Consider the following 24,431-nt stretch of genomic DNA (forward strand, 5'->3'; position numbering starts at 1 on the left):
TAATAGTGATTTTATAAAGTCTAAATATGTATTATAGAAGAATATTAGTGAGTAGTACGACAAAATGACTATTTTAACCAGCAGGTGGAGGCAGAGTACCACTTGGTGGCTCACTTTCATTTGAAAATTTCAGTTTTTTGTTTCAAAACACATTTTCCATGTTAACTCTTTTAAACGTGCTTAGTGCTTACACACAAACATTTTGTTGCAGATATAGATATTTGAAATAAATTTAAGGGAAAATGCCATTATAATCATATAGGAACATTGTAATTTTCAATTACAATTTTTTTGTGTTTACAATTTTCATTTTAAACACAATCAGTTTTACGGCAGAATAATAATAATAAATCCTTCTAATTACAAAAGCACTATGTGCTTGAACCACTAATAACAAAAACAATATGAAAAGATCAGTATTAACTGTAAGATCCAAGTACATTTTCCATTTAATCACAATGTCTGTACCAGTCCATTGTGCGCAATTAGTGCTGAGAGGAATATATTAGATCATCTTAATTGTATTTGAATTAAAGCAATTTTTCCATCAGATATCTTTGTATTGGCATTATATAGGCCATCTTTATAGTGTACATGTAAAGTGTCAACTCAGCGCTGTAGAAATGTCATGTGTTTTGCTGATGTATGTGTCTTGCATCTGTGGGCCTGTAGCATGCCTAGTTCCACATACAGTAAATAAAACTCTGAAAAGCACCATTGTTTTATTTTTTCCAATATTATTGAGATGAAAAGGATAAAGATGACAATAAAAGATAATTATATATATTAAATATTTTTATTGTTTTATGAAAAACATTGAACTATTTACAGTATATGAAGGCTCATCCACCATGACTCTGCTTAAAGTGTTGAACCGGAAGAGTAATGTCCAAAATTATAGTTGAAAAGAGTCTGTCACAAAACTTTAAACCAAAGACATAAAGTCAGTATTTAGTTTTTTTTTAATAATATTTATGTAGATCTGAATCCAATCACAACCAGCAGTAAAATGACAGAGGAGATGGATGAATGAGAGTTGGATGTATGAATGAATGATAAAATGGTGGATGGATTGATGGATGGATGAATGATGTAATAGACGAATGGATGAAGAAATTATGAAATGGTGGATGGATTGATGGACGATGTAATTGATGGAGGGATGAATAATAAAATGGATGGATGGATGTAATTGACAAATGGATGGATGGACAAATGATGAAATGAACGGATGGATGGATGGATGGATGAATGATGAAATGAATAGATAGATGAATAGTGAAAAGGTGGATGGATTGATGGATGTTATAGATTGATGATGTATTGGATGGATAGATGGATGAATGATGAAATGGATGGAAGGATGGATGTAATTGACATGGATGGATGGATAGATATATAGACAAATGATGAACGGATGGATGGATGGATGAATGATGAAATGGATGGATGTAATTGATTGACTGATAGATAGATAGATAGATAGATAGATAGATAGATAGATAGATAGATAGATAGATAGATAGATAGATAGATGCAATTCATGGATGGATGGATTCTTAATCCTTTTTTTCTGCTGCTGCTTGAGCCTGTTGGAAAGAGAAATGTTATCATTCTCTCAGATCTCTAAATTATTAGTATGAAATCTAAGAATTTGTTGCTGTTTTAATCTTACAAATTTCATGTGCTGAATCGAAACTTTTAATAAATCCACAGTCAGACACATACTGCCTTAACTATGTGTGTTTGCACCATTATAACTCTGATCAGATCATCACACACCCTGAGTTTCTCCAGCAAACCTCCTTTCCCGAAGCCTCCAAAAGCTCGTAACATTTTGGGAGTGGGAGGTTTTTGTCCGAACATAGCCAGTCCTTTCTTCTTTTCTCCTTCATCTTTGACAGGAGCAGTTTTACCTTTGGCCTTCATCAGTTTCCTGAACAGAGAATGAATCATCCCTTATTGTAGCCATTGCATTCAAATCTGTTCTTGAAGAAAAGGTGACCCGGTTTGACTCACCGTCCCTTCTTGGCCAGCACCTTCTGAGACTCGGGATAGTGGACCAGTATGTCATTGAGATCTTTCTTATCCAGTACGAAGAGGTTAGCGAATCCATGAGCCGCTACATTCGCTGTCCTTCTGTTGCCTCCATCTTTTGCTGACTGTAAGAGACTGAAAAAAATAAATTACCGTTTCAGAGACTTGTTTTTAGACAGTCTTGCTTTATCACTTAATCATTGTACACTACCGTATATAGATGTCGTCTGTCCCCTCACCTGATCTCCCCGAACACACAGCCTGCTTTTAATGTCACGAACACAATTGTATTGTCCGGCCCACCGATGACCTGCACCTCTCCAGCCTTAATAACGTACATTTCTCTCCCAATGTCACCCTGCATAAAGCCATGGAGTTTTGTTTCATCTGCGCAATCCAACACTGCCGTTGCCTAGTTGTTAATTTTCATGTTCACCATAAATATAAAAATGTACTTTCGGAAAATCAAAATTGTCAAAAAAAAATTTTCTTGTTATGAATGGTATCTTATTTTCTGTTAACTACGAGAAATTGATATGAAACTGTAATGCGGTCAAACCTGCGTGGAACTACTTTAGCCGTATGTTTCCCTGAAAATAGAACGTTTGTTCAAGCATTCAACAGCCCTGTAGTATAAAACATAATAACAGATATATATCTGATGTTCTCACCTTCTTGCACACAAAGTCTCCTGGCAGGTACACAATGGATTTCAGACGTAATAACATGTCCACAAGCATCTGGTTGTCACAGCCCTGGAAAAATATGTTTAAAACAGAAAAAACTAATATGGATTCTTCTAATATTCATCAAAATGCACCAGAATAGATGAAACTGTTGGCAGCAGTATGAAGCAATAGTTTTTTTTCCTTCCACAAATCTTCAGTATAACCTCGACAGATGAATGCAGTCATTACTGACAATAATTTTACCTTGAAGAGGTCGATCTTCTGGAAAGTGGCGAGGTTGATATCCACAGCGATGGCTGTTCTCATCACCAGAGGCATCTGTTCCAGTAGCTCAGACTCATCTTAGGAAACATTTGAGATTTTTGTAGCTGATCCAGAAAAATTGGCATCTATTTAGATTAATGGTAATTGTATGAACTATTAGTCCAAAACTACCTATTAATTGAGCTCTTCTATTAAGATGTAGCACTTACCAAGCATGCCTTGGGAATCCCAGGTGTAGTTGTACCAGGTGCGTACTCTGTTCTGCACCAGTTTTGGAATGGTGTAGGTGTTCATATACGCCACACAGCAGTCCATGGAAGCGCGGAAGTAGGTCTGACCCGCTGTAGCTGCTCCAATGACATCTCTCATCTGAGTTTAAACAGATTTAGATCAATGTAAACAACTTCCAGTCGCGTGATGTTATTAATCTGGGTCATCCCCACTAATAAAAAGATGTTCTGAGAACGTTTGGCTAAGGTTCCCAATAAGTTCTATGAACGCTCAAAACGTCCAGTTTTTTAAAGTTTGTAAAGTAATGTTTTAAAGTTTTTTTCTTGGTTATGTGAACGGTCAAGAAATATTTCATTTTACCATTTTGCAAACATGGGAATGCTACTTTTCAATGTTATCTGAACATACTAAAACGAGTAGCTACATAAAAAAAAAAAAGGGTTTGACAAACATCTAACTAAAACGTTCCAGAAAAAAAAAACAGTCAATGAATGTTAATGTTTTGAGAACATTATTAAAGACCAGATAACTTTGAATGACTGTTCTATTAAAATTACTGGAAGAACATTTGTTCATAATTTTAAGAGAACCTTGGCAAAACGTTAGGGAAGTTCTAAGTTCTCACCTGTCCAATCAAGCTAGAGAAGACGAAGACTCCTGTGAAGAAGTTCACCAGCTGGAAGACGATCTCGAAGAGTGTATGGGGCTCAGGAAGACCTCCGATAGTGATCAAGGTACGGGTAGCAAAATAATAACAGCGGAGATACCTTGGCATAGAAAAATGACAAAATCATCAGTACAATGTTATTTTTAATATATTTATTAATATTTTATTTTGAATTAATTTAATTGTATTTAATTAATTTAATTGTAAATAATTATATTATAATAATATTATATAATAATTTATTGATTATTATTAAATAATTCATATATATTTAATCTATTTTAATTGTAAATAATTATATATATATATATATAAATAACAATTTAACTGAAAATGTAATTTAATTCATTTAAATGCTTATTTGGAAATAATGACAAAGGTTAAAAAAAAAAAAAGGTCATACGCATTTCCTTCTCCATCATATGTCCATTTCGTGCTGCCCAGCCCCTCGTATTCTGATGCTACATAGTAAAGGCAGGAGTTGAGATGGAGGCAGTAGAGCAGATATCCAGTAGTGCGTCCAACTCTGAAAAAAGCCCAGAATCACTATTAATATTGTTGTTCATACAACCAAGTATAGGTTTAAACACAATAACCCTTGCTATGTTGTTCGATACTGTTTTGGTCACTAATGATCCTGCTGTGTGCTGTTACTTTTCTTGGTCAGACTTATAATTTTCACCTGGTGGGTAATAAAACAGGGACCTGACCTGACCCATATCTAGATACCCGAATATCATAGAGACTTTGGACAGGATAGTAAGCAAAAACATCGCAACACCCTAAAAAAACATTTAGTATTGCATATAGAAATCACATATTTTCAGACATACCTCCAGATATACGCCTTTGTCATGATGCTTTCCAGACGATCGCTGAACTCAAAAAAGGATTGATACTGAAAAAAGGGAATAAGCACATTATACAGAGCTCATTACACACCACACAGGGAGCCAGTTTCCCTGAAGAGATTCTGAGTAATGGGAAATCTCTGTCATCATTAAGTCGTTTGGCAACATTAGCTTCAGAATTTGATATGGAAATGCAAGTAATCTGAGGGGGAGGTTTAGACTACGCAATTTCAATCAGTTGGAATCAGAAACAGTTCATCCCATAGTTTTGGATTCAAAGCATCCAGTTACCAAGCTGCTTATTCGACAAAAGGACAGTAACTTAAAACAAATCCTGGTGCAGGAGGTTTATTTGTAGAGTTAAGGAGGAAATACTGGATTCTCAGAAGGGGAAATCTCTTTAAGGGGAAAGTCTGCAGTGTTATCTGATCAAAGAACGAATTTTAAAGGTGGAGATTGAGAACTTACAGATGCATTCAATGCTCTTCACCCAGACATGAAAGCCCAGTTAGCTGAGAATCAAATCAAATCTTTCTTTAATCCACCTCATGCACCAAACTTTGAAGGCTCTTGACAGAGGGAGATTCGGCGCATTAAATCTGCCCTAAATGTTCAAATGAATTCACAAACTGTAACAGTCTTGACCACAGTCCTTGTGGAAATCGAAGGGATTCTAAATTCCAAACCTTGTGTTTATGTGTCCACTGACGTGGCTGACCCTGATCCTGTCTCCCCATACCTTCTTCAAATGGGCGGCGAGACCCTTCGCTCCCGCAGGCCATGTAACATAAGCGTGAATTACTCAGCCGAAGACGACGGAGGACATGCAAGATACTTGCTAATAGGTTTTGGTCACAATTCATGAGAAATTACATATCGACTTTACAAACCAGGGCAAAATGGCAAACAGACACTGATGGACTCCAGTTAGATGCTGTGGTTTAAGTGGTGGACTGAACCCCCAGCTACCAAGAGCAGGTCATAGGTCATATCATTAAAAGCAGTGTTGGCCTTGAGTGAGGTATTTTGATATGTGAAATGTGTGCGTGCATCAAGTTGCATCTTGTTGAGCCATCTCAAATAAAGGCAACTAATATAACTTATTGTATTATATAGACATTATATACACACACACATATATATATATATATATATAGTATATATATAAATAAAGTTGAGTAACTGACCCGAATAAACCGGTTGATCCTAAAGATTGATGTAAACCCAAAGTGGAAACACAGTAAGTCAAATGGTATGATGCTTATCAGGTCTGTCTGTTGAGAGAAAATAAATAATTTGATATAATAATTAATAAATAATAATTTTTTTTATAGGCATTATTTTTTACACACCTGAAATCTGGCAGATTCTCTGTAGTTCTGTTTTGTCATTATTCTGTCTTTCTGAGGAAATAAATGAGTAGGCTTTTGAGTTGAAATCCCAATGTCACAAGTTGAAAGGTGTAAGCGTCGATAAAAAAGACTTACTATGATGTCTCCTGCTTTCACAAACTGTAAGCGTGTCTGAAACATGGTGATGTCTATGATGTTCACCAGGTCTGCCAGGACATCGAAAAAGATCCAGAAGGGGATTGCCGCAGGCGTGTGGTACGGGAAACACAAGCGTGCCGTGGCGAGCCAAACATTATAGTTAAAAGCGATTGTGACGACACTTAGCCATTTAATATACCGCCGATCTGATGAGAGAAAATCAGGAAAAACAAACATGTTTAGGCCAATGTTTTATACTTTAAAAGCCATCTTCAGTTCTCATAATGTCCTACCTGTGAAAGGGTCGATAGTTGTCCCCAAATATGAGTCCATCTTGTCTTCTAAAGGTTTGAGAAGTGTGTCTATGCATGTGCATTTGATTTTAGGGCAGATAGCTTCAGCCTCCTCCTTATCAGCCATCTCCTTCTCAGCTTTCAGCTTTTCCTCTTTCTCCTTCTTTTCTTTCTCCTCTTTTTCTTTCTTTGCAGCTGCTCTCTTAGCATCATCCTCTTTTTTCTTCTGCTCAGCCTCTTCTCGTTGTATTCTCTCCGCTTCCTGCTTTCTGTTCCAGTCTTCCTTTCGATAAACCGGTGCTGGAAATCAACAGCAGACTAGAGTTCAGAAACAGATGGATTCCTTTCTGGAAAATCCAGCTAAACCCAGATCGTTTTTCATGATTTTGCTAGAGAAAACTGATAATTTATGGTCATTAGATAGTCCAAGCTGGTCTAGATGGTTGATCAGAACGACTAGCAGCTGGTTTTGACTTGGTAGACAATTTTGTTTCAAAAACCAGCTTGACCACTTTAAGCTGGAATGACCAGGTTTTTCCAGCAGGATGAATGAGTCAAACTGTTTAAAGTCACCATGAAATCAGAACTGACAATCCTTATTTTTTATGGAACATTGCAGTATTTCTTTTATAAAAAATTTATTCACGCATATATTCTTCTTTTTTTTAATTCATGTGCCTTGTAATCTTGAATCAAAATAAAATTCCTTCCCTCTTGCATTGACTTCTTTGATGACGTGTTTACTGGCGCGAGGGCGGCGCAACCTGTCACTCACAAGAGATTGACCAATAGCAAAAACCATCCAACAATCCAATCAATTCCCAATGGACAAAATCAAGTCCTGCCTTTACTTTCGAGAAGCCATTTTACTTGGACATATGTCATAATTTAGAAGAAAACACTATTGCAACATCCGTTTCAAGCTGACTTTAAAAACTTTAAGAATACAAGCCCTTGAAAAACAGAAATGAGAAACACCTACTAGATGATTTATTTATCTTGCATTATTAACAGGACTCAGAGAGACTCTGTACTCACTGACGGGTGGGCTGCGCTCTGGGGACGAGGCGTAGGGGTCAAGAACTTTCTCCTTAAAAAGCGCCGTCCTCTCCCGAAGTTTCTTCACAATTTCTCGCAGCTGGTCGTCAGAGAATCTGTTGATGACGATGGATGGAGTCGGTGGTGGTTGTGCTCCTTCCTCACTACATGAAAAAAGAGACAGGAATGTAGGCTTAAATAAAAAAAATCCCTAGTTGTAGTAGTGGTAATGGTGGTGGTAGTTTTAGTAGTAGTAGACTACACAAAGTCGTGAGGATATAGGTTTCCGGTTCTAAATCTGAAGAGGAAATGAAAGTTTGGTTAATCAAGAATATTCTAGTCAAGTCAAATGTTTTATTTTGTATAGGGCAATACACAGTTTAAAAGCATCTTTACAGAAAATCATGATGTTAATGTTTATTTTAATGCTTAATGTAATGTTATTATTGCAAAAGAGGGAAACTCACACACCCACAGCCAAAAATAAATCTATTCTCAGACAAACATTAGCAGCTGAACTTAGACGACACTTCATACATTCACTATATACTCAGGAATACACAGTGTACACCTGTTCCTCGCCTATTAATTTTAATCAATGCAACTCCTTTGCATTTGTGTCAAATCATGGGCTTAAATAGCTACACGACTATTGAGTTAGGGTGAAGATTGTCCTGAAACACTCACAATTGCACATCTTTAATTCTGAAGACATGCCAGTTCTGGTTGTTCTTGATGAGCTGATGCTGTCCTGCTTATTGCAGTTAGCTAAAATGGGCCCATGTAGTAAATTTAGTACTAAATTTAGTCTTACTCATGACATTAGTATCATCACATACAGCACTGTGACTGGAAAATGGTGACTGCTTAGAATAAGCAATGTACTGACACAAAGAACAAAATAACAGTATAAAACAGAAACTCCTGTTTGCATGTGAGGCCGTTCCCATGATCTTCTTAAGTCACAAATACAGCACATCCCCTAATCTCCTTTCAGCTACTTTTGGAGTTACACGCTACACATTTTTGAGATGCCACAGATCCATACAAGTCAACAATGACATGATAAATGGGCAAAAGTCAAATATTTTAATTGACTAATTCAAACAATCTTCTAAAATAAAAAAAGTCAAAAAAAAAGTCCCAGTTTGGATTTAAAGAGTAAAATTCCTATGATTGAATAATTATTGCACTTATATTACGTTTCTGGATGTTACCTGTTTGGCAACAGTTCCGCTAACCCTAATTGATGGAGTGTGCAGCTTTTCATTTCGATTTCCATCAAGAGGTGCATCAATTTTTGGTCATGATCTTGTACTGACAATGTAAGAGTCCAGCACTCTGGAAAGTCTTCTCCAGCACATCCCAAAGGCTTTCAATGAATTTAAGGTCTGAAATCAGAGGTTCAATTCATGTGTGAAAATGATTCTTAATGCTCCCTCTCAGCCATTCTTTCACAATTTGAGCCTGATGAATCTTGACATTGTCATCCTCGAATATAGCCATGATGGTTGTTTAAGAAATGAAAAGCTACACACTCCATCAATCAGAGTTAGAAGAACTGTTGCCAAACATATAACATGATAGAAACATAATAATCACTGCAATAATGATCCAATCATAGACTCTTAAGCATTTGCCTATTTAAATCCAAACAGCGACTTTTTTTTGGCCAGGCAATATATAAAATCAATTATTGTTAGAGGGGCAATTATTGTTAGTGTTGCTCTACAAGTCTCAGAGTAATACACTAATGAGATCATCGTAAGATCATCACTCTTACCCCTCTGCAGCTTCTGCTCCAGGATTGGCTGCATCTGCTGATTTGGCCTCTGGATTAGGGGGCTCTGGAGCAGGAGCCGGAGCCGGTGCAGGAGCCGGAGTCGGAGCCGGTTCTTAAAAAGTACAGAGCTTAATTAGATGTCTTGCGATACTGTATATTTGATATTCCTAATGTCGAATATCTGCTAATTTCTGGATTTGCACATCAAGATAAAAAACCTGTGATTATGAACAGTATATGTGCATGCGTTTGCTCATTCATTGCCACTTAACATGTTAAGACTCATTCATAGTTTTGTGTTCAGGGGTTAAGCCCCAGCTTTTCCTAATTTATTCTAATACTTTTTTTATGATGATACATTATGCATTTTCATTCAAACATTGGCGGTTCAAGATGAAAATACCAATCATACCTATAAAATAGTAACAAAAATGTACACATTGAATTGTAGTTTCCCTTAATGGAACATCATGAAGACTCACCAGTAAGCTTTTCCTCCTCCTTTTTCTCTTCATCTTTCTTTGTATCTGACTTTTCCTCCTGTGAACACCAGAGACAGATTTCTTTCTTTTTTTCCTCACAACTCATTTCCAGTTTATAGCAATGACATTTGAAGTAACGGCATCAGAGGTATTGAAACTTCAGTAGCCTGTTGTTGACCTACAGTAGTGGTTTCATTTATTAATATATGACAAATATGTCCATTAGTTACATTTTTTTTAAAGATTTTAGATTTTAAAACATTCCACCATTTTTTTTATTATATTTGATCTTTTTCACAGTTCACATACAGTCTTTTGGTATGGCAAATAATTAATAAATGTATAAAAATATTCTACAAATTATTGTGAGGGCACAAACACTAGATGCATTAAAAAAATTATAGAAAAGAATAAAAGGATGAGTTCACTGTATAATTTACCTCGTAATCTCCATCAACTGAGGTCATAAATAAATACATTTCAGTATATGGCATTCAAATAATGAACCCGAGACTACATGCATTTATGCTCTAAATATTTTTGATTTGTCTTTTAGACTAGTTGGCTATCGGTTTGATCGCTACAAAGTTTCCCCCGGTTGTGTAAAATTTAAACACAGAACTGTCCAGACAACATCACTAATTCACAAGAAGCACCAGATTTCCTTTTTAAAGTGTAATTATGTCACAATCTCCAAAAGATTACTTGCTCTTTTACATACAATTGATAAACGGCTCGGGGTTCTGCCATTCACATAAAAGTCAAAAACTTTATTAATAGGTAAATATTAGCTATTTAAATCCACATAGCTAATTCAAATCACATATCCAGTAAACCAAGCTGAGATATATTTTTAGAAAAAATTCTATTCCTTTATTTAATTTAAAGAAATGAGAATTGTGTTGAGTTGTGTGTGAAGGATGATGTTGGTGTTGTGCTAAAGCCAGCTGGTCATACCTTTGTCGGAGCAGCAGATGCTTGGGTTGAAGCCGGAGCTGGAGCCGGAGCCGGAGTCTGTGGTCCTGGGATCTGAGCTACTGCTGACACAGTACTGGGCCAAAAAATCTTTTTCAACGTGCTAAACATGGCTGCACTGCACGCAATCCCATTCAGATTTATCCCTCGACTCCTTATCCAACTGTCGCTGATATGTGAACTCCGACCTGCTTCAATTAATTCTTAGAGCCCTATTAATTCCTTCTTGGGAACAGCCCATTTCCCATGGTTCACCACAGTTTGACTGACCTATCACAGGCCTTCTCACTTGCAGTCAACCAGTCACAATCCTTCTCTTAAAACTACACCGTAGAGGGTGTTACAAAGAGCCACTTCTTTTTGTAAAGCCGAGAAAATAGGCATTGATTTTTGATTGATATGTAAGATATTTGGTGTTTTCAAAGTGTGCTAGACAGGACTTAAATAGTGAGGTCGGGCAAGCTATTCTGGAGCTGTGAGCTATTCCTGCTCGGTTTGTACTGTATATTTGCTCTAGGTCCACATTTAGAATCACCACTTAGTAAATTAAAACTCTCAATGTCCCTGCCAGACTAAAGAGATTAACTGTGAGATCTCACGGCAGACTGAATCAACTATCAATGCTTGGCTAAATGAGAGCATATGTGAGCTATGGGAACTCTCTATGTTACTCTCTGTACTATGTGAATAAGTATAAATACTTGATATATTATATATTACATTTTTGTGCATTGACAAACTCAATATGGTTCAGAAATGAGGCCCAATGTACGATGGAATTACAAAATCATTTTTATTTAGGTTTCAGTACAAAATAGATCTACAAACATACTGTTTTGGAAGGATGGTTGCAATTTCAATGCATGTATCGCTATACAACTCGCTGATTGGCAAGTACTGCAGTTGGCAGGGAAAGGAGCTCATTTTCAAAACTTTTAGATACATATAAAGATATTTATTTTGTAAATACATGACAGTAGATTATTTCAAAATGAACTAAATCCTCAAAGATTAATATTTAATGAATTTCATGTGATTATTGACGTTCTGATGAAGCTGCAGTCTAGAAAAAATAAAAATAAAGAAACCAAAATGTACTCTTGTTGAACTGTCTTTTTGTATAATATTGTATTATACATCCAAAAGTTCAGAGTTTTGTTCAGTATACACTACCACTCAAAAGTTTGGGGTCAGTAAGATGTTTTTGAAAAAAAAAAATCTACAGTGCAAACCTACAAATATACAGTAAAAGTAAAAATAGTAATATATTATTACATATTAAAATAACTTTTTTTATTTCTTGTTTTAATAAAAAATAAAAGTAATTTATTTCTGATGCTAAGCTGTATTTTAAACATCATTACTCCAGTCTTCAGTGTCACATGATCCTTCAGAAATCATTCTAATGTACTGATTTGCTGCTCAAGAAACATTTATTATTATTATCAGTGTTGAGAACAGTTTTCTCAGAATGATTTGGATAAATAGAAAGTTTAAAAGAACAGTATTTATTTGAAATATAAATCTTTTGTAACATTATACATGTCTTTCCTATCACTTTTGATCAGTTTAATGAAAACTCTTACTGACCCCAAACTTTATACTAATATCTGAGAATTTCTTACCTTAAGTCTGTCCAAAAAGCCTTTTTTGGTGAACGTTCCTCCTGCAAAGGCACGCAAAAGTTTTGGAGTGGGAGGTTTTTGTCCGAACAGAGACAGTCCTTTTTTCTTTTCCTCGTCGGCTTTAGCAGCAGGAGGCGGACCCTTGGCTTTCAGCAGTTTCCTGTGAAGAGCGTTAACTGGTATTTAAGATTTCACAGTTGGTAGTATATTTTAGTCTACTGTATGTAGACTAAACACCAACACATCTACTCCAGCTGGAAAGGCATTTAACTCAAATAGAGAAATTTCAACCAGCCTGAGAGATGTTTGAGATTGGGATTCTTGAGATTGAGACTAGGTGGTCTTTTAAACGAATCAATGAAACCATTTCAGCAAGAACTGACCTTTCAGTAAGTAAGGAGTGTTCTCATTTACTGGTGGTCTTTAAAATTTCAAAGGCAAAACCCAGTCAGAAATCCATGCGATCGTATGTTTTATGCACATGGGGCTTTTAAGTGATGATTAATATAATTCAGTGAATTGGTTCATTAAAAACAATCCATCTGAGCAAATCAATTCGCTAAAACGAGTCAGTATTCTTAATCAGTATTTTGTTGTCCAGTAAAAGAAAAAAAATACAAGATATATTTACTTATATTAGGACTTTATTAGGCTCATTTTTCTTACCTCATTGGCAAATAGATGTTTCTTGTTTTAAGCAAAAAGTCTAACACAACTTGCAGAACCATATTTACCTTGTTTTAAAAAGAATATTTTAAAAGTATATCTATCTTGTTTTAAGGATATTTAGACAAAAGACCAAAAATTCTGATTAAGAACATTTCTCACTACTTTTGCTTGAAAGAATAATGTGACATCACTCACCGTCCTTTCCTGGCCAGCACTTTCTGAGACTCGGGGTAGTGAATCAAGATGTCATTGAGATCTTTCTTGTCCAGTACAAAGAGGTTGGCGAATCCATGAGCCGCTACGTTAGCAGTTCTTCTGTTTCCACCATTGGCTGAAGATTGTAGCAGACTGGGGATGGTTATAAATACATGATAGTTCATATGTCACATTCATGACGTGTAGCTGTAAAGGCAGATTCTCATTTCAATACCTCACCTGATCTCCCCGAACACACAGCCTGCCTTTAGAGTCACGAACACAATCGTATTGTCCGGCCCACCGATGACCTGCACCTCTCCGGCCTTGATAATGTACATTTCCTTTCCGATGTCACCCTGTGGAGAACCAGGTATATGAGGTGTGTTTTTGTTGTCTATGCATAAATAAAGGGCAATAAAGCTCACCTTCTTGCACACAAAGTCTCCAGGCAGGTACACAATGGACTTCAGCCTCAATAACATGTCCACCAGCATCTGGTTGTCACAGCCCTGTATGAAAAAACTGCAGAAACATCAACCAACTGACCATGAGCAGCAGATCACTGTCTGATTCCTTCCTTAAATCAAGCCCACCTTGAAAAGGTCGATCTTTTGGAAAGTGGCGAGGTTGATATCCACAGCGATGGCTGTTCTCATCACCAGAGGCATTTGTTCCAGTAGCTCAGACTCATCTGAGGAAAAAAAGAACCTTAATCAGAAGGACCCCGCTGTCATTGCTACTCATTTCAGATAATTTTAAATGTAAACTAAGATTTTACCCAGCATGCCCTGGGAGTCCCAGGTGTAGTTGTACCAGGTGCGCACTCTGGTTTGAACCAGCCTGGGGATGCGGTTTGTCACCATGTACGAAACACAAGAATCCATAGATGCACGGAAGTAGGTCTGGCCGGCAGTAGCTGCTCCAATGACGTCTCTCATCTGTAACATCAAAGATTAAAGGGATAGTTCACCCAAAAATGACTCAACCTCAAGTTGTTCCTAACCTGTATGAATTTCTTTCTTCTGCTGAACACAAAAGAAGATATTTTGAAGAATATGGGTAAGCAAACAGTTGATGGACCCCATTGACCTCAGAAGTAAGGGGAAAAATACTATGGAAGTCAATGGGGTCCATCAACTGTTTGGTCACCCATATTCTTCAAAATATCTTCTTTTGTGTTCAGCAGAAGAAAGAAATTTATACAGGCTTGGAACAACTTAAGGTTGAGGAATTGATGACAGAATTTTCCTTTTTGGGTGAACTATCCCTTTAACGTCTATACATCTGATAGGGATGCACCAATATTAACATTTTAACTGATACTGATAAACCGATAATTAAATTTCATGTTATGGTCGATAACTGATGAAAGACCTGTATTAAAATTATACACTATTTTGTCAAATTAAATTCAAAATACAATACTAAAAACTAAAATCAATCGTCTGAAATGCTAGAAAAGAATTTAGGCATCACAACATAAAATGCACAGCATGAAAAATGGATATTCATTTTGGGATTTACTAAAGATTATATTTAACAATGTTATACAATTAATAGTGCAGTTTTTTTATTAGAAGTAAAAAAATGGTCAATTTAGATTTCATGGTGACTTTAAATAGAATATTGCAGTATTTATTATAAATGATTTATCCTTGCATATCATTATTTTTGTTTAAATCAATGTGCCCCCGTAATCTTTAATTAAAATAACTTCAGCTCAATCTTTTAACGACTTCTCTTCTCTGATGACATGTCTACTGACGTGAGGGCGGGGCAAACTGTCATACACAGACAACAATCAAATCAGTTCCCAATGTCCAAAATTAAGTCCTGCCCTACATTTTTTCGTGTTCAAAAAGTCATTTCACTCGGACTATCACAACATATAGTCATTTCATGCCAATGAAAATAGCGTAAATGAGCATACACAACTAAATATCCAATATTGGCTGATATATAAATAAACAAACCAACAAACAAATAAATAAAAATATCTCAATATTGTGTGCATCCCTAACATCTGTTAAAGATGTGGCACTATATACCTAAGCCTATATACTACGCCAACAGGAACACCATAACAATAAATCAACATGGTTACTGACGGAAGAACAGATAGAGCTGAATACTATGATACGATTGGCTGCCTTGGATTAGGGGGAGGAGCTCATGATGTTTACATCATGTACCTGTCCAATCAAACTTGAGAAGACAAAGACACCAACGAAAAAGTTTATTAACTGAAAGGAAATCTCAAAGACTGTGTGAGGCTCAGGCAAGCCACCAATGTTGATCAGAGTCCGCACAGCAAAATAATAACTGCGCAAGTACCTGTGAAAGACAAAAAGACAGATAAAGTTAGTGGCTTTTTCAGTCGGTAAAGAATAAAAACATCTTGCATTCGTATCTGAGTCCGTATTAGAGATTCAAACGAATTACAACAACGTCAAAACAGCAGACATCAAACACTGAGCAAAAAAACAACAAAAAAAACAAAAAACGACGAAGCACTTTGGAGCATAAGCTTTACAGACATAAGCTTAGGAGACAAAATGTCTACCTGGCCAAGAATGATGGACAAAAATAGGGCACCAAAAAAATAGTTGGTCATCTGAAAGATCTGACCGAACATGGTCTCAGGGAAAGGAAGTTCTGCGATCATCAGGAGGGTTTTCTCCGCATAGAAGAAACAGCTCAGGTAGCTACGAGAATATGAAAAACCCCCAAAACCTGCAATTACTGCAAACTACATTTTGAAATTTTTTGCTTAAACTTGAACTGTGAATGGAAGAAAAAAAATAATGTAAAAATTTAACATTAAATTGACAAAGGTATATGCATGTTTTGTTTTTTTATATTAAATACTTTAGTCTGTCCCAGTTTAATATGCTGAGACTATAAATAAGCAATTTGTAGGTTGATTTGTAGAACACATATTCTTGTACATCAGCACCGGCTCAGCCAATGGCATGGGTTTAGGGGCGGAGCTTTTGTTTGTTCAACGAATGACAGATGGGGAGAGTGTTTGGGAAACCTCTTTGAATCAATCTTTATTTTTGCCTTTCTGTTTGGATCTGCCAGTGGTTACCACACTTTACCTTTAAAAAAATAGACAAATCTGCATATTCTGACTGAATCAGAAGGGTTTATGGAATTACATACGCGCTGCCATCTCCACTGTAGACCCATTTGGTAGTGCCGATCCCCTGGTAGTCAGATGCCACATAGTAAATACAAGCGTTGATGTGGAGAATAAACAGCAGGTATCCAATAGTGCGAATTACTCTTAAAAAAGAGCACAGGATAATTGTGGTTACAATGATTTATTGAATTAAGAATATCTTTCAAATTCCACTTCAGTTCCTGAATTTGAATTGAGAGAGCAAACAGGATGTAGAATTCGAATTTTAGGAGGTAAATTTATAATGGAATTAAATTAAAACAGAGATGTGTGTTTCATTTATTTGTAACATTTACAAAATGAACATTTTTGGACCATGGTGAAATAAAATACAATGCTCTAATTTTCCTCAAAATCTTCAAAAGCAGCAAAATAGCAAATTTTTTATGAAATGTAGTCATTTTGTAAATTGTACAATTTTTTCCCATCCCTGCTAGAGAAAGATCAACTCTTAACTAGTAAAGACGTGGTTACGCACCTCCAGATGTATGCTTTGGTCATTATACCTTCAAGACGGTCACTGAACTCAAAAAAAGATTCAGACTTAAGGAGAAAATGTAAACAAAACAAAGGTTAGTGCATATTAAAAAATATGATTCAGTTCATGAATAATTAGGCATCTCATTGCCAATAACGGCTCCTTTCAAAACACAAGCATTTATAAAAGTGTTCATTACCTTCATCAAACGATTGATCCTGAAGACGGACTTGAATCCAAACAGGAAACATAACAGGTCCGAAGGCAGGACGGATATCAGATCATTCTGAAACGACAGGAAATAAATAAATACTTCATGGCTTTTTACTGGGAGATAAAATTCTATTTTAAAGATGAACGTCAAATTAAATATCTGCAATACCTGAAATCTTGCTGATTCCCTATATTTATTTTTAATCACAACTCTGTCATACTGAAAGAAAATTATGAAATAAAAAAAAAAGTTAGTGCACTTACAATAGAAGTCTATGGGGCAAGACATATTAAACATTGCTTTATATAAAATAATTACATGAGCATAAATAGATATTTTCCAGAAAAGACTGTAAACATAAAATGAAACTATCAATAAAGTGTGTTAAAAATACTTTTTCTTACAATAATGTCTCCTCCCCTACAAAACTGCAGTCGAGGCTGGAAAACGATCATGTCGATGACATAGATGATGTCAGCAATGATGTCCAAAGTGAACCACAATGGAATGACCTTCGGGCCATGATATGGGAAGGCCATACGGACTGGTATGAACCACAGGTTATAGTTAAAGGCAATGGTGACCACGCTTAGCCAAGCGATATACCTACGGTCTAATGGAAATCACAAGAAAAAAGCAGAAGAAAAACGTAGAAACATGGTGGTTGTTTTTAATAAATACGAAGATTTTAATACTTTGGTCTTATTTTTGGGCAAACATAATTTTGTATTCTCAATTCAAAAGTTGGCATATTTGTGAGGAGTAACCTGTGAAAGGATCGATGGAGATGCCCAGTCTTTTGTCCACTCTGTCCTCGATGGGCTTCAGAAGGAAATCTACAAAGGTGCATTTAATTTTTGGGCAGATGGACTTGTCCTCTTTGGCTGCCTCCTCTTTCTTCTGGTCATCCTTCTTTTCTTCTTTCTTTTCCACAGGCTTCTCTTCATTCTCTTTTTTCTTCTCCTCCTCCTCTTTCTTCTTCCTTTCCTCCTCTTTCTTTTTTCTCTCCTCCTCCTCTTTCTTTTTCTTCTCCTCCTCTTCTTTTCTTTTCTTTTCCTCCTCCTCTTTTCGTTTCCTCTCCTCCTCTTTCTTCAGGTAGTCGTCTTTTCTCAGGACGGGTGCTAGAACAAGCACAAAAAAACTGGTGTGTTATGCATTTACTTATTGGTGAATCTCATGTCATGCTTTGTGGCAATATGTAACATTTACATTACATATCATTCTGCAGAGGCATATCTGATTGATTTGTACTCACTGACAGGTGGGCTGCGCTCTGGGGAGGATGCATAGGGGTCAATGACCTTTTCTTTAAACTGTTCAGTCCGTTGGCGGTACCGCTGAACAATCTCGATGAGTTGAGCATCAACATGCTCACTTATCACAATGGGCCGGGATTCGTGGGGAGGGGCCACCTCACTATAACAATCACACAGAGAATGACAAGAATGTGTAATCATTGTATTATGTATTAAGTAACTGCCAATATGTATATCAAAATTACATTTGAAATTGTCACACTAAAGAAATAAATTATTTAAAAAATCTTAATAATTAAAAAGAAAAAAAAGGGGGAAAGTTAAGTTTACGGTAATGGACTTACAACGGAAGTCTATGGGGAATATGGGTATTCTGGGAATTTTAAAAATCGAAATTTAAACCTTGTGTTTTTAATAATTTTAATAGGTTTTATTTGCATTTCTCAATGCAAAAATAGATGTTATCTATGCTGTGTAGCGAACTTGCGATATGACTACCTTTCTAAGCGAATGAACTTCAGGTTGATTTTCCTCTATGTAAGTTAACGTAAACAGGATGCGTATCATGACAGAAATTGTAATGACGGATTTAAAATTAGAGTAAAATTATTATCACTCTAGTTTCATTTGACCACTTATGATCACATTTTTGTAAACCGTGTATGAATTAATGATTCATTACAAAATGTGTTGTTTGAGCTGTGAAGACATCTAAATGCTTTTAATTACGTATTTTTTACGTTGCACATAAGCTTCCATTGGATCCGTCGAAACACGACTTTTGTTTCTTCATACAAACTAAGTTGAAATGGACTGAGATTACCTGAGAAGAAAGGCAGTATGTAGATCTACTGAACACTGAACAACGTGATGTTTACAGGAGCTGTAACTGTTGATACAGCTTTTTGCTCGTATATGCTGACCTCTACTGGTCATGAAGGAGCATTACAGCATGGGGGGTTGAAGCGCCAGTGTCTTATTATGCGTGTCATTATATATATATATATATATATATATATATATATATATATATATATATATATATATATAGTGGTTAAAGTGGGATTTGGCAGGTGGGGGAACCGTCAAATTTTGTGACTCACAAAAATGACTCACCGTGGGACAACATATTGAGTATAATTGTGGTATAGCAATACTTTTTGTATATTTTTGTAGTGTACTGTGGCACCAAGTATCACAATACTACTTGATATTTTAATTGTTTTATTTTGGTCCATCAACACTGATATGATGACGATACTACGTTAAAATTACTGAACACTGGGACAAAAATTGAGCCCTGGCACTATAGCCATGCCAGCCCAAATTACCACCCCACCCCACAGCCATGTGCATTTAAATGTGAGGTAGTTAGAGGTGTTGGGGGGCATGCTCCCCCGAGAAAATTTGATTTATCTGACCTACATATGTGCAATTTAAGACTTTTGAAGGGCAAAAAAATGGATAATAAATAGCTTTAAAACCATGTCAGTGGGCATTAGATTATTTGTCAATACCTGCTCTCTCCTCATCTCCATCTTTCATTTTCTCTCAGTCTCCTTATCCTGCCCTATTTCTTCCCCTCTTAAAGCTGAACTTTGACTGATAGTCTTTTCATTATCGCCTATGTCAGTGAAGAAAGTAAAATTAGGCTCAAACGATATTTATACGTTTTATGAATCATTTTCGATAAGTTAATTTACTCAAGGCTACCAGGTCAGTATTGCCAATAGGAACCTTCTACAAGCTTTGGAATTTGAAGAGTAATTAGGCTATAGGCTACGTTTAACGCAGTTGGTGGAATTGGCAGTGGAAACATGCGTCAATGCATTCTCAGGTATAAATATGCAGAATTAATGCGTGTGATTGTGAACGAATATTTAAAGGTGCAATGTGTAATATTTCTGACTGAGGATCTATTTACAGAAATGCAACATAAGATCCATAACTATGTTTTCAGTGGTAAAGACCTTGCATAATGAACCGTTATGTTTTTATTACCTTAAAATGAGACATTTATATCTCCATTACCATTATATCTCCATTCGTTACTATGTTGCTCTTCGTGCAAGGAAGAAAGCTTAGTTCAGCGAATAAAACACTGACACAATGATGAAGAAGTAACAATAATATTCGCAATAACATAGGCTATAGTTTTACTGAACAATTAGGTATTTTTATTTACATTAATTTATCCTTGTAAAGAAACCTCATTGCTGAACTGGCTACTCTCTGCTGTCTCAGACGATGATGACATATTTTCCTGTCGGCCACTGTAACTTTTGTTGGTTGCAATTCGTAACCTCACCACTAGATGCTGCTAAAAATCTCACACTGCACCTTTAATATCGATATACAATGGTTACATAATGTTAAACTGCCAACCCTATAGAATAGTGGCGCAAGGGAAAACAAATGTCCGGCGAATATCGAACCTAAAACTAACTTTACCGCGCTCAACCACCGTGAGTGCATTTCAAGCATTTCTAATCGCTTGTGTTCAGCGGGGAGGAAGGGAGGTTGGTCGGTCGATCGGCCCATCTCGGGACCAGCGAGATTCGTTGCGATTAATTAATCTATTTATTTATTAATTTATCTGAGGTACCCACTTTAACCCATTTATATATATATATATATATATATATATATATATATATATATATATATATATATATATATATATATATATATATATATATATATATATATATATATTTATATATGTAATACCAATTTTCTTTGTGTATGAATAATGTATCATAAATAAATAAATGTTCTTCCTTAAAATACAGGGTGCATAAGTCAGGACACCCCTATGTTAAATTACCATAGAGTCAGGCAGATTTTTATTTTTTAAGGCCAGTTATTTCACGGATCCAGGATAGTATGTATCCTGATAAAGTTCCCTTGGCCTTTGGAATTAAAATAGACCAACATCATCACACACCCTTCACCACACCTAGAGATTGCCATGGTTTTATTTCAGTTAGCCTAGCTGGTTTGATTTGCATTGAAAGATGATCTTGTGGAAAGTACCCCATGCCAATAGGTGTGGTGAAGGGTGTGTGATGATTTGGGGATATTTTAATTCCAAAGGCCAAGGGAACTTTATCAGGATGCATATTATCCTGGATGCGTGAAATAACTGGTGATGGCGCAATGGATAAGACACATGCCTTTGGTGTGAGAGACCCGGGTTCGAATCTACTGTGAGACACCAATGACTTCCTGAGCAAGACACTTAACCCCTAGTTGCTCCAGAGGCGTGCGACCTCTGACATATATAGCAATTGTAAGTCGCTTTGGATAAAAGCGTCAGCTAAATGAATAAATGTAAATAACTGGCCTTTAAAAATAAAAATCTGCCTGTCTCTATGGGAATTTAACATAGGGGTGTCCTGACTTATGCACCCTGTACTTTAAGGAAGAACATTTATTTATTTATGACATTCATACACAAAGAAAATTGGTGTCCTTAAAGGTTGGATTTTTCCTCATTTTTCCAATTAAGGCATTAACATCAATTTCCAAAAGATGATTTTGTATTCCTCTTTTTAGGCAACTTGAGCATGGGTGTCCTAACTTATTCACATCACTGTATATATATATATATATATATATATATATATATATATATATATATATATATATATATATATATATATATATATATATATAATTTTTTTTTTTTTTAATTAGTAAAAATCAGTCTCATTTAAATTCAGTTCCAGTGATTGTAAATATGTTTTGAGGATCATATATCCATCATAAAACCACTATTGCATTTTCCCATTTTGGTGTCGCCATTATTTTTGTTCTCTAAACTTAAGTAGCTCGAGAGATCTTCTTATATCAAACACACCGTAAATCTTGTAATCTCCTCTCAGCTCATGGTCTCATAATCGTCCAGGTCTCTGTTGGACAGTCTTGGATCTAATGTTTGCACAGGCAACTTACCCTCATGCTGTTCTGCCACTTACTGTGAGTCCTTTTCAAAACAACGAGAGCCTATTAATTAGCCTTTATTAATTCAAGTTTATCAATCGCACTCAGGACATCAAGAGTGTCTCTTGGCACTTGCATAGCAAAAACAATCATTTATATAAGAGACTGAAATCAAAATCTACCCTATTTACTCTTTTGCCGTTATATTAAAAACCTTTTGACCAAACTGTTATAGGGTTTATCAGATAAAATGATTTTACCCTTCAGCAGGCGGCTGGCCACTGGCTGGGTCTGCAGGTTTTTCCTCTGGTTTTGGGGCCGTCGGTTCTGGTGCTGCAGTCGGGGCCGTCGGTTTTGCTGCTGGTTCTGACTCTGCTGCTGGTGCTGGCGCTGGTGCTGGTGCTGGTGCTGGTGCTGGTGCTGGAGCTGGGCCTAAGGTATTTAGAAGCAATTTTTTTTCTGCATGATTCCCGACTGATATCCGAGACTCGGGGCACAGGTGGAGGAGTGACACCTGAAGCACTGACTGTCATATACTGTATGCAACTGAAGCCATTACAAACATTACTGCTAAGCAACCTGTGACAAACTGTAATGATTTCAAATGCCTCTCATCTGGAACATATTTTCTGCAGGTGCTCAAGAAATGAATGATGAGATAATTTAGAGGATAATTACAATGATAACAGATGACTTACCAGGGCCTTCATCATCATTCTTGTCTTCATTTTCCTTGTCTGCAGGTTTTTTTTCCTGCTGGGTGCAGAGATTGATCAATATCCCAGAGCTGTTTCGCAGTTATGAAAACATTCTCATAAATGACATATTATGGCTTCCATTATTTTTAATTACTCAAGCACCTTAAGCTATAACTTTTACATTTTTAAATGATGTTACAACGCTGTTGGTCCTTTACATGTTGTTTGACATACAGTAATAGCAAAGCACCACCAAACATGCTTATGAAGTTAAGCAAAGTATATAAAAATATACAATAATTGTAATATTGTAAAATTGTTACATATATAATCACATTTCATAATTTTAATTTTTTTTAATTTTTAATCATAATTTGATTTTAAAACAACACATTTTTATATGTATATACAGTATGTATATATATGACAAACATTTATATAAATGTATAATATGAAAAAATAGAAAAAATGTTTGTCATATATATATATATACATATATACGTATAAAAATGTGTTGTATCCATTACACATTACATATATATATATATATATATATATATATATATATAGATATGTATATATAACAATATTATATAAAAATATACAATAGACTATATATATATATATATATTAAATGCTTCATAATATATATATATATATATATATATTCTACTTCAGAAAATATATATTAAATGCTTCATATATTAAATGCTTATATATATATAATGCTTTAATATATATATATATATATATATATATATATATATATATTAAATGCTTCAGAAATGCTTCAGAAATGCATTCATATGCTTTACACAGTAATGTGCTATACACAGATGCATTTAAAAATTTAATAAATAAGCAGCATAAGAAGCATTTATCATTATATGTGAGCAAAATTTTCCAAAAACATTTTAATAAATGGCTAGAAAGTTTACAGTTTTGTGATGTTAGCTGGTTGACTATTGCGAGATAAAAAGTACCAAAATGTTCATAAAGTCAATTACGGGCCACTTGTACTTACCTTGGCAGGGGCCGACCCAGAGGTTGAGGCCGGGGTGGGACCCACAGTTGGACCCCCGATGATCTTCTTCAGCTTGCTGAACATGGCAAGCAGTGTGATGAGATCGCCGTTGTGTTTGTCCTTCTTGTGTGACCACGGCTCCAGTCCTCCTAATGTTGCTGCCTGATGCAATTAGCACTTTTAGACCACTAATACCCTTCTGCAAACAGACCTCAGAAGTGAGTCGAGGCCACAAATCATCACGGTCTCTGTCATCTGCAGACCACGTTCCAAACCATGCCTACAGCCACAAATTTGATACATATTTTAATATTTCATTGTTGTACAACTAGCTATTATA

The 24,431-nt window shown here is 35.8% G+C and overlaps 2 protein-coding genes across 3 annotated transcripts; both read right to left on the reverse strand.

The window, feature by feature from the left end:
• Window positions 1-429: 429 nt before the first annotated feature.
• cngb3.2 (cyclic nucleotide gated channel subunit beta 3, tandem duplicate 2) lies at window positions 430-24,369 on the reverse strand. The gene is made up of 19 exons (XM_077244083.1): window positions 24,355-24,369; window positions 24,092-24,253; window positions 23,068-23,125; window positions 22,630-22,777; window positions 18,424-18,584; window positions 17,936-18,289; window positions 17,573-17,781; window positions 17,337-17,387; window positions 17,154-17,240; window positions 16,955-17,019; window positions 16,458-16,580; window positions 15,485-15,626; window positions 3,200-3,359; window positions 2,970-3,067; window positions 2,709-2,792; window positions 2,277-2,395; window positions 2,020-2,172; window positions 1,783-1,936; window positions 430-1,589 (listed from the first exon to the last, which is right to left on the reverse strand). The coding sequence occupies exons 1-19, from the start codon at window positions 24,367-24,369 to the stop codon at window positions 1,560-1,562; spliced, it is 2,373 nt and encodes a 790-aa protein (XP_077100198.1). The 3' UTR covers window positions 430-1,559.
• On the reverse strand, window positions 11,574-15,766 carry LOC143752110 (cyclic nucleotide-gated channel beta-3-like). 2 transcript variants are annotated; one of them, XM_077245121.1, is made up of 8 exons: window positions 15,537-15,766; window positions 14,071-14,230; window positions 13,886-13,983; window positions 13,718-13,801; window positions 13,530-13,648; window positions 13,290-13,442; window positions 12,426-12,585; window positions 11,574-11,863 (listed from the first exon to the last, which is right to left on the reverse strand). In XM_077245121.1, the coding sequence occupies exons 2-8, from the start codon at window positions 14,228-14,230 to the stop codon at window positions 11,837-11,839; spliced, it is 801 nt and encodes a 266-aa protein (XP_077101236.1). In that variant the 5' UTR covers window positions 15,537-15,766; the 3' UTR covers window positions 11,574-11,836. The 2 variants fall into 2 exon arrangements, with proteins under 2 accessions (XP_077101236.1, XP_077101235.1); XM_077245120.1 differs by lacking the exon at window positions 15,537-15,766 and having other exon boundaries at window positions 14,071-14,652.
• Window positions 24,370-24,431: the final 62 nt, after the last annotated feature.

The sequence above is a fragment of the Siphateles boraxobius genome, unplaced genomic scaffold (genome assembly GCF_051911475.1).
Source record: "Siphateles boraxobius isolate OS27281-9 unplaced genomic scaffold, OSU_SipBor_1 26, whole genome shotgun sequence".
Taxonomy (NCBI): Eukaryota; Metazoa; Chordata; class Actinopteri; order Cypriniformes; family Leuciscidae; genus Siphateles; species Siphateles boraxobius.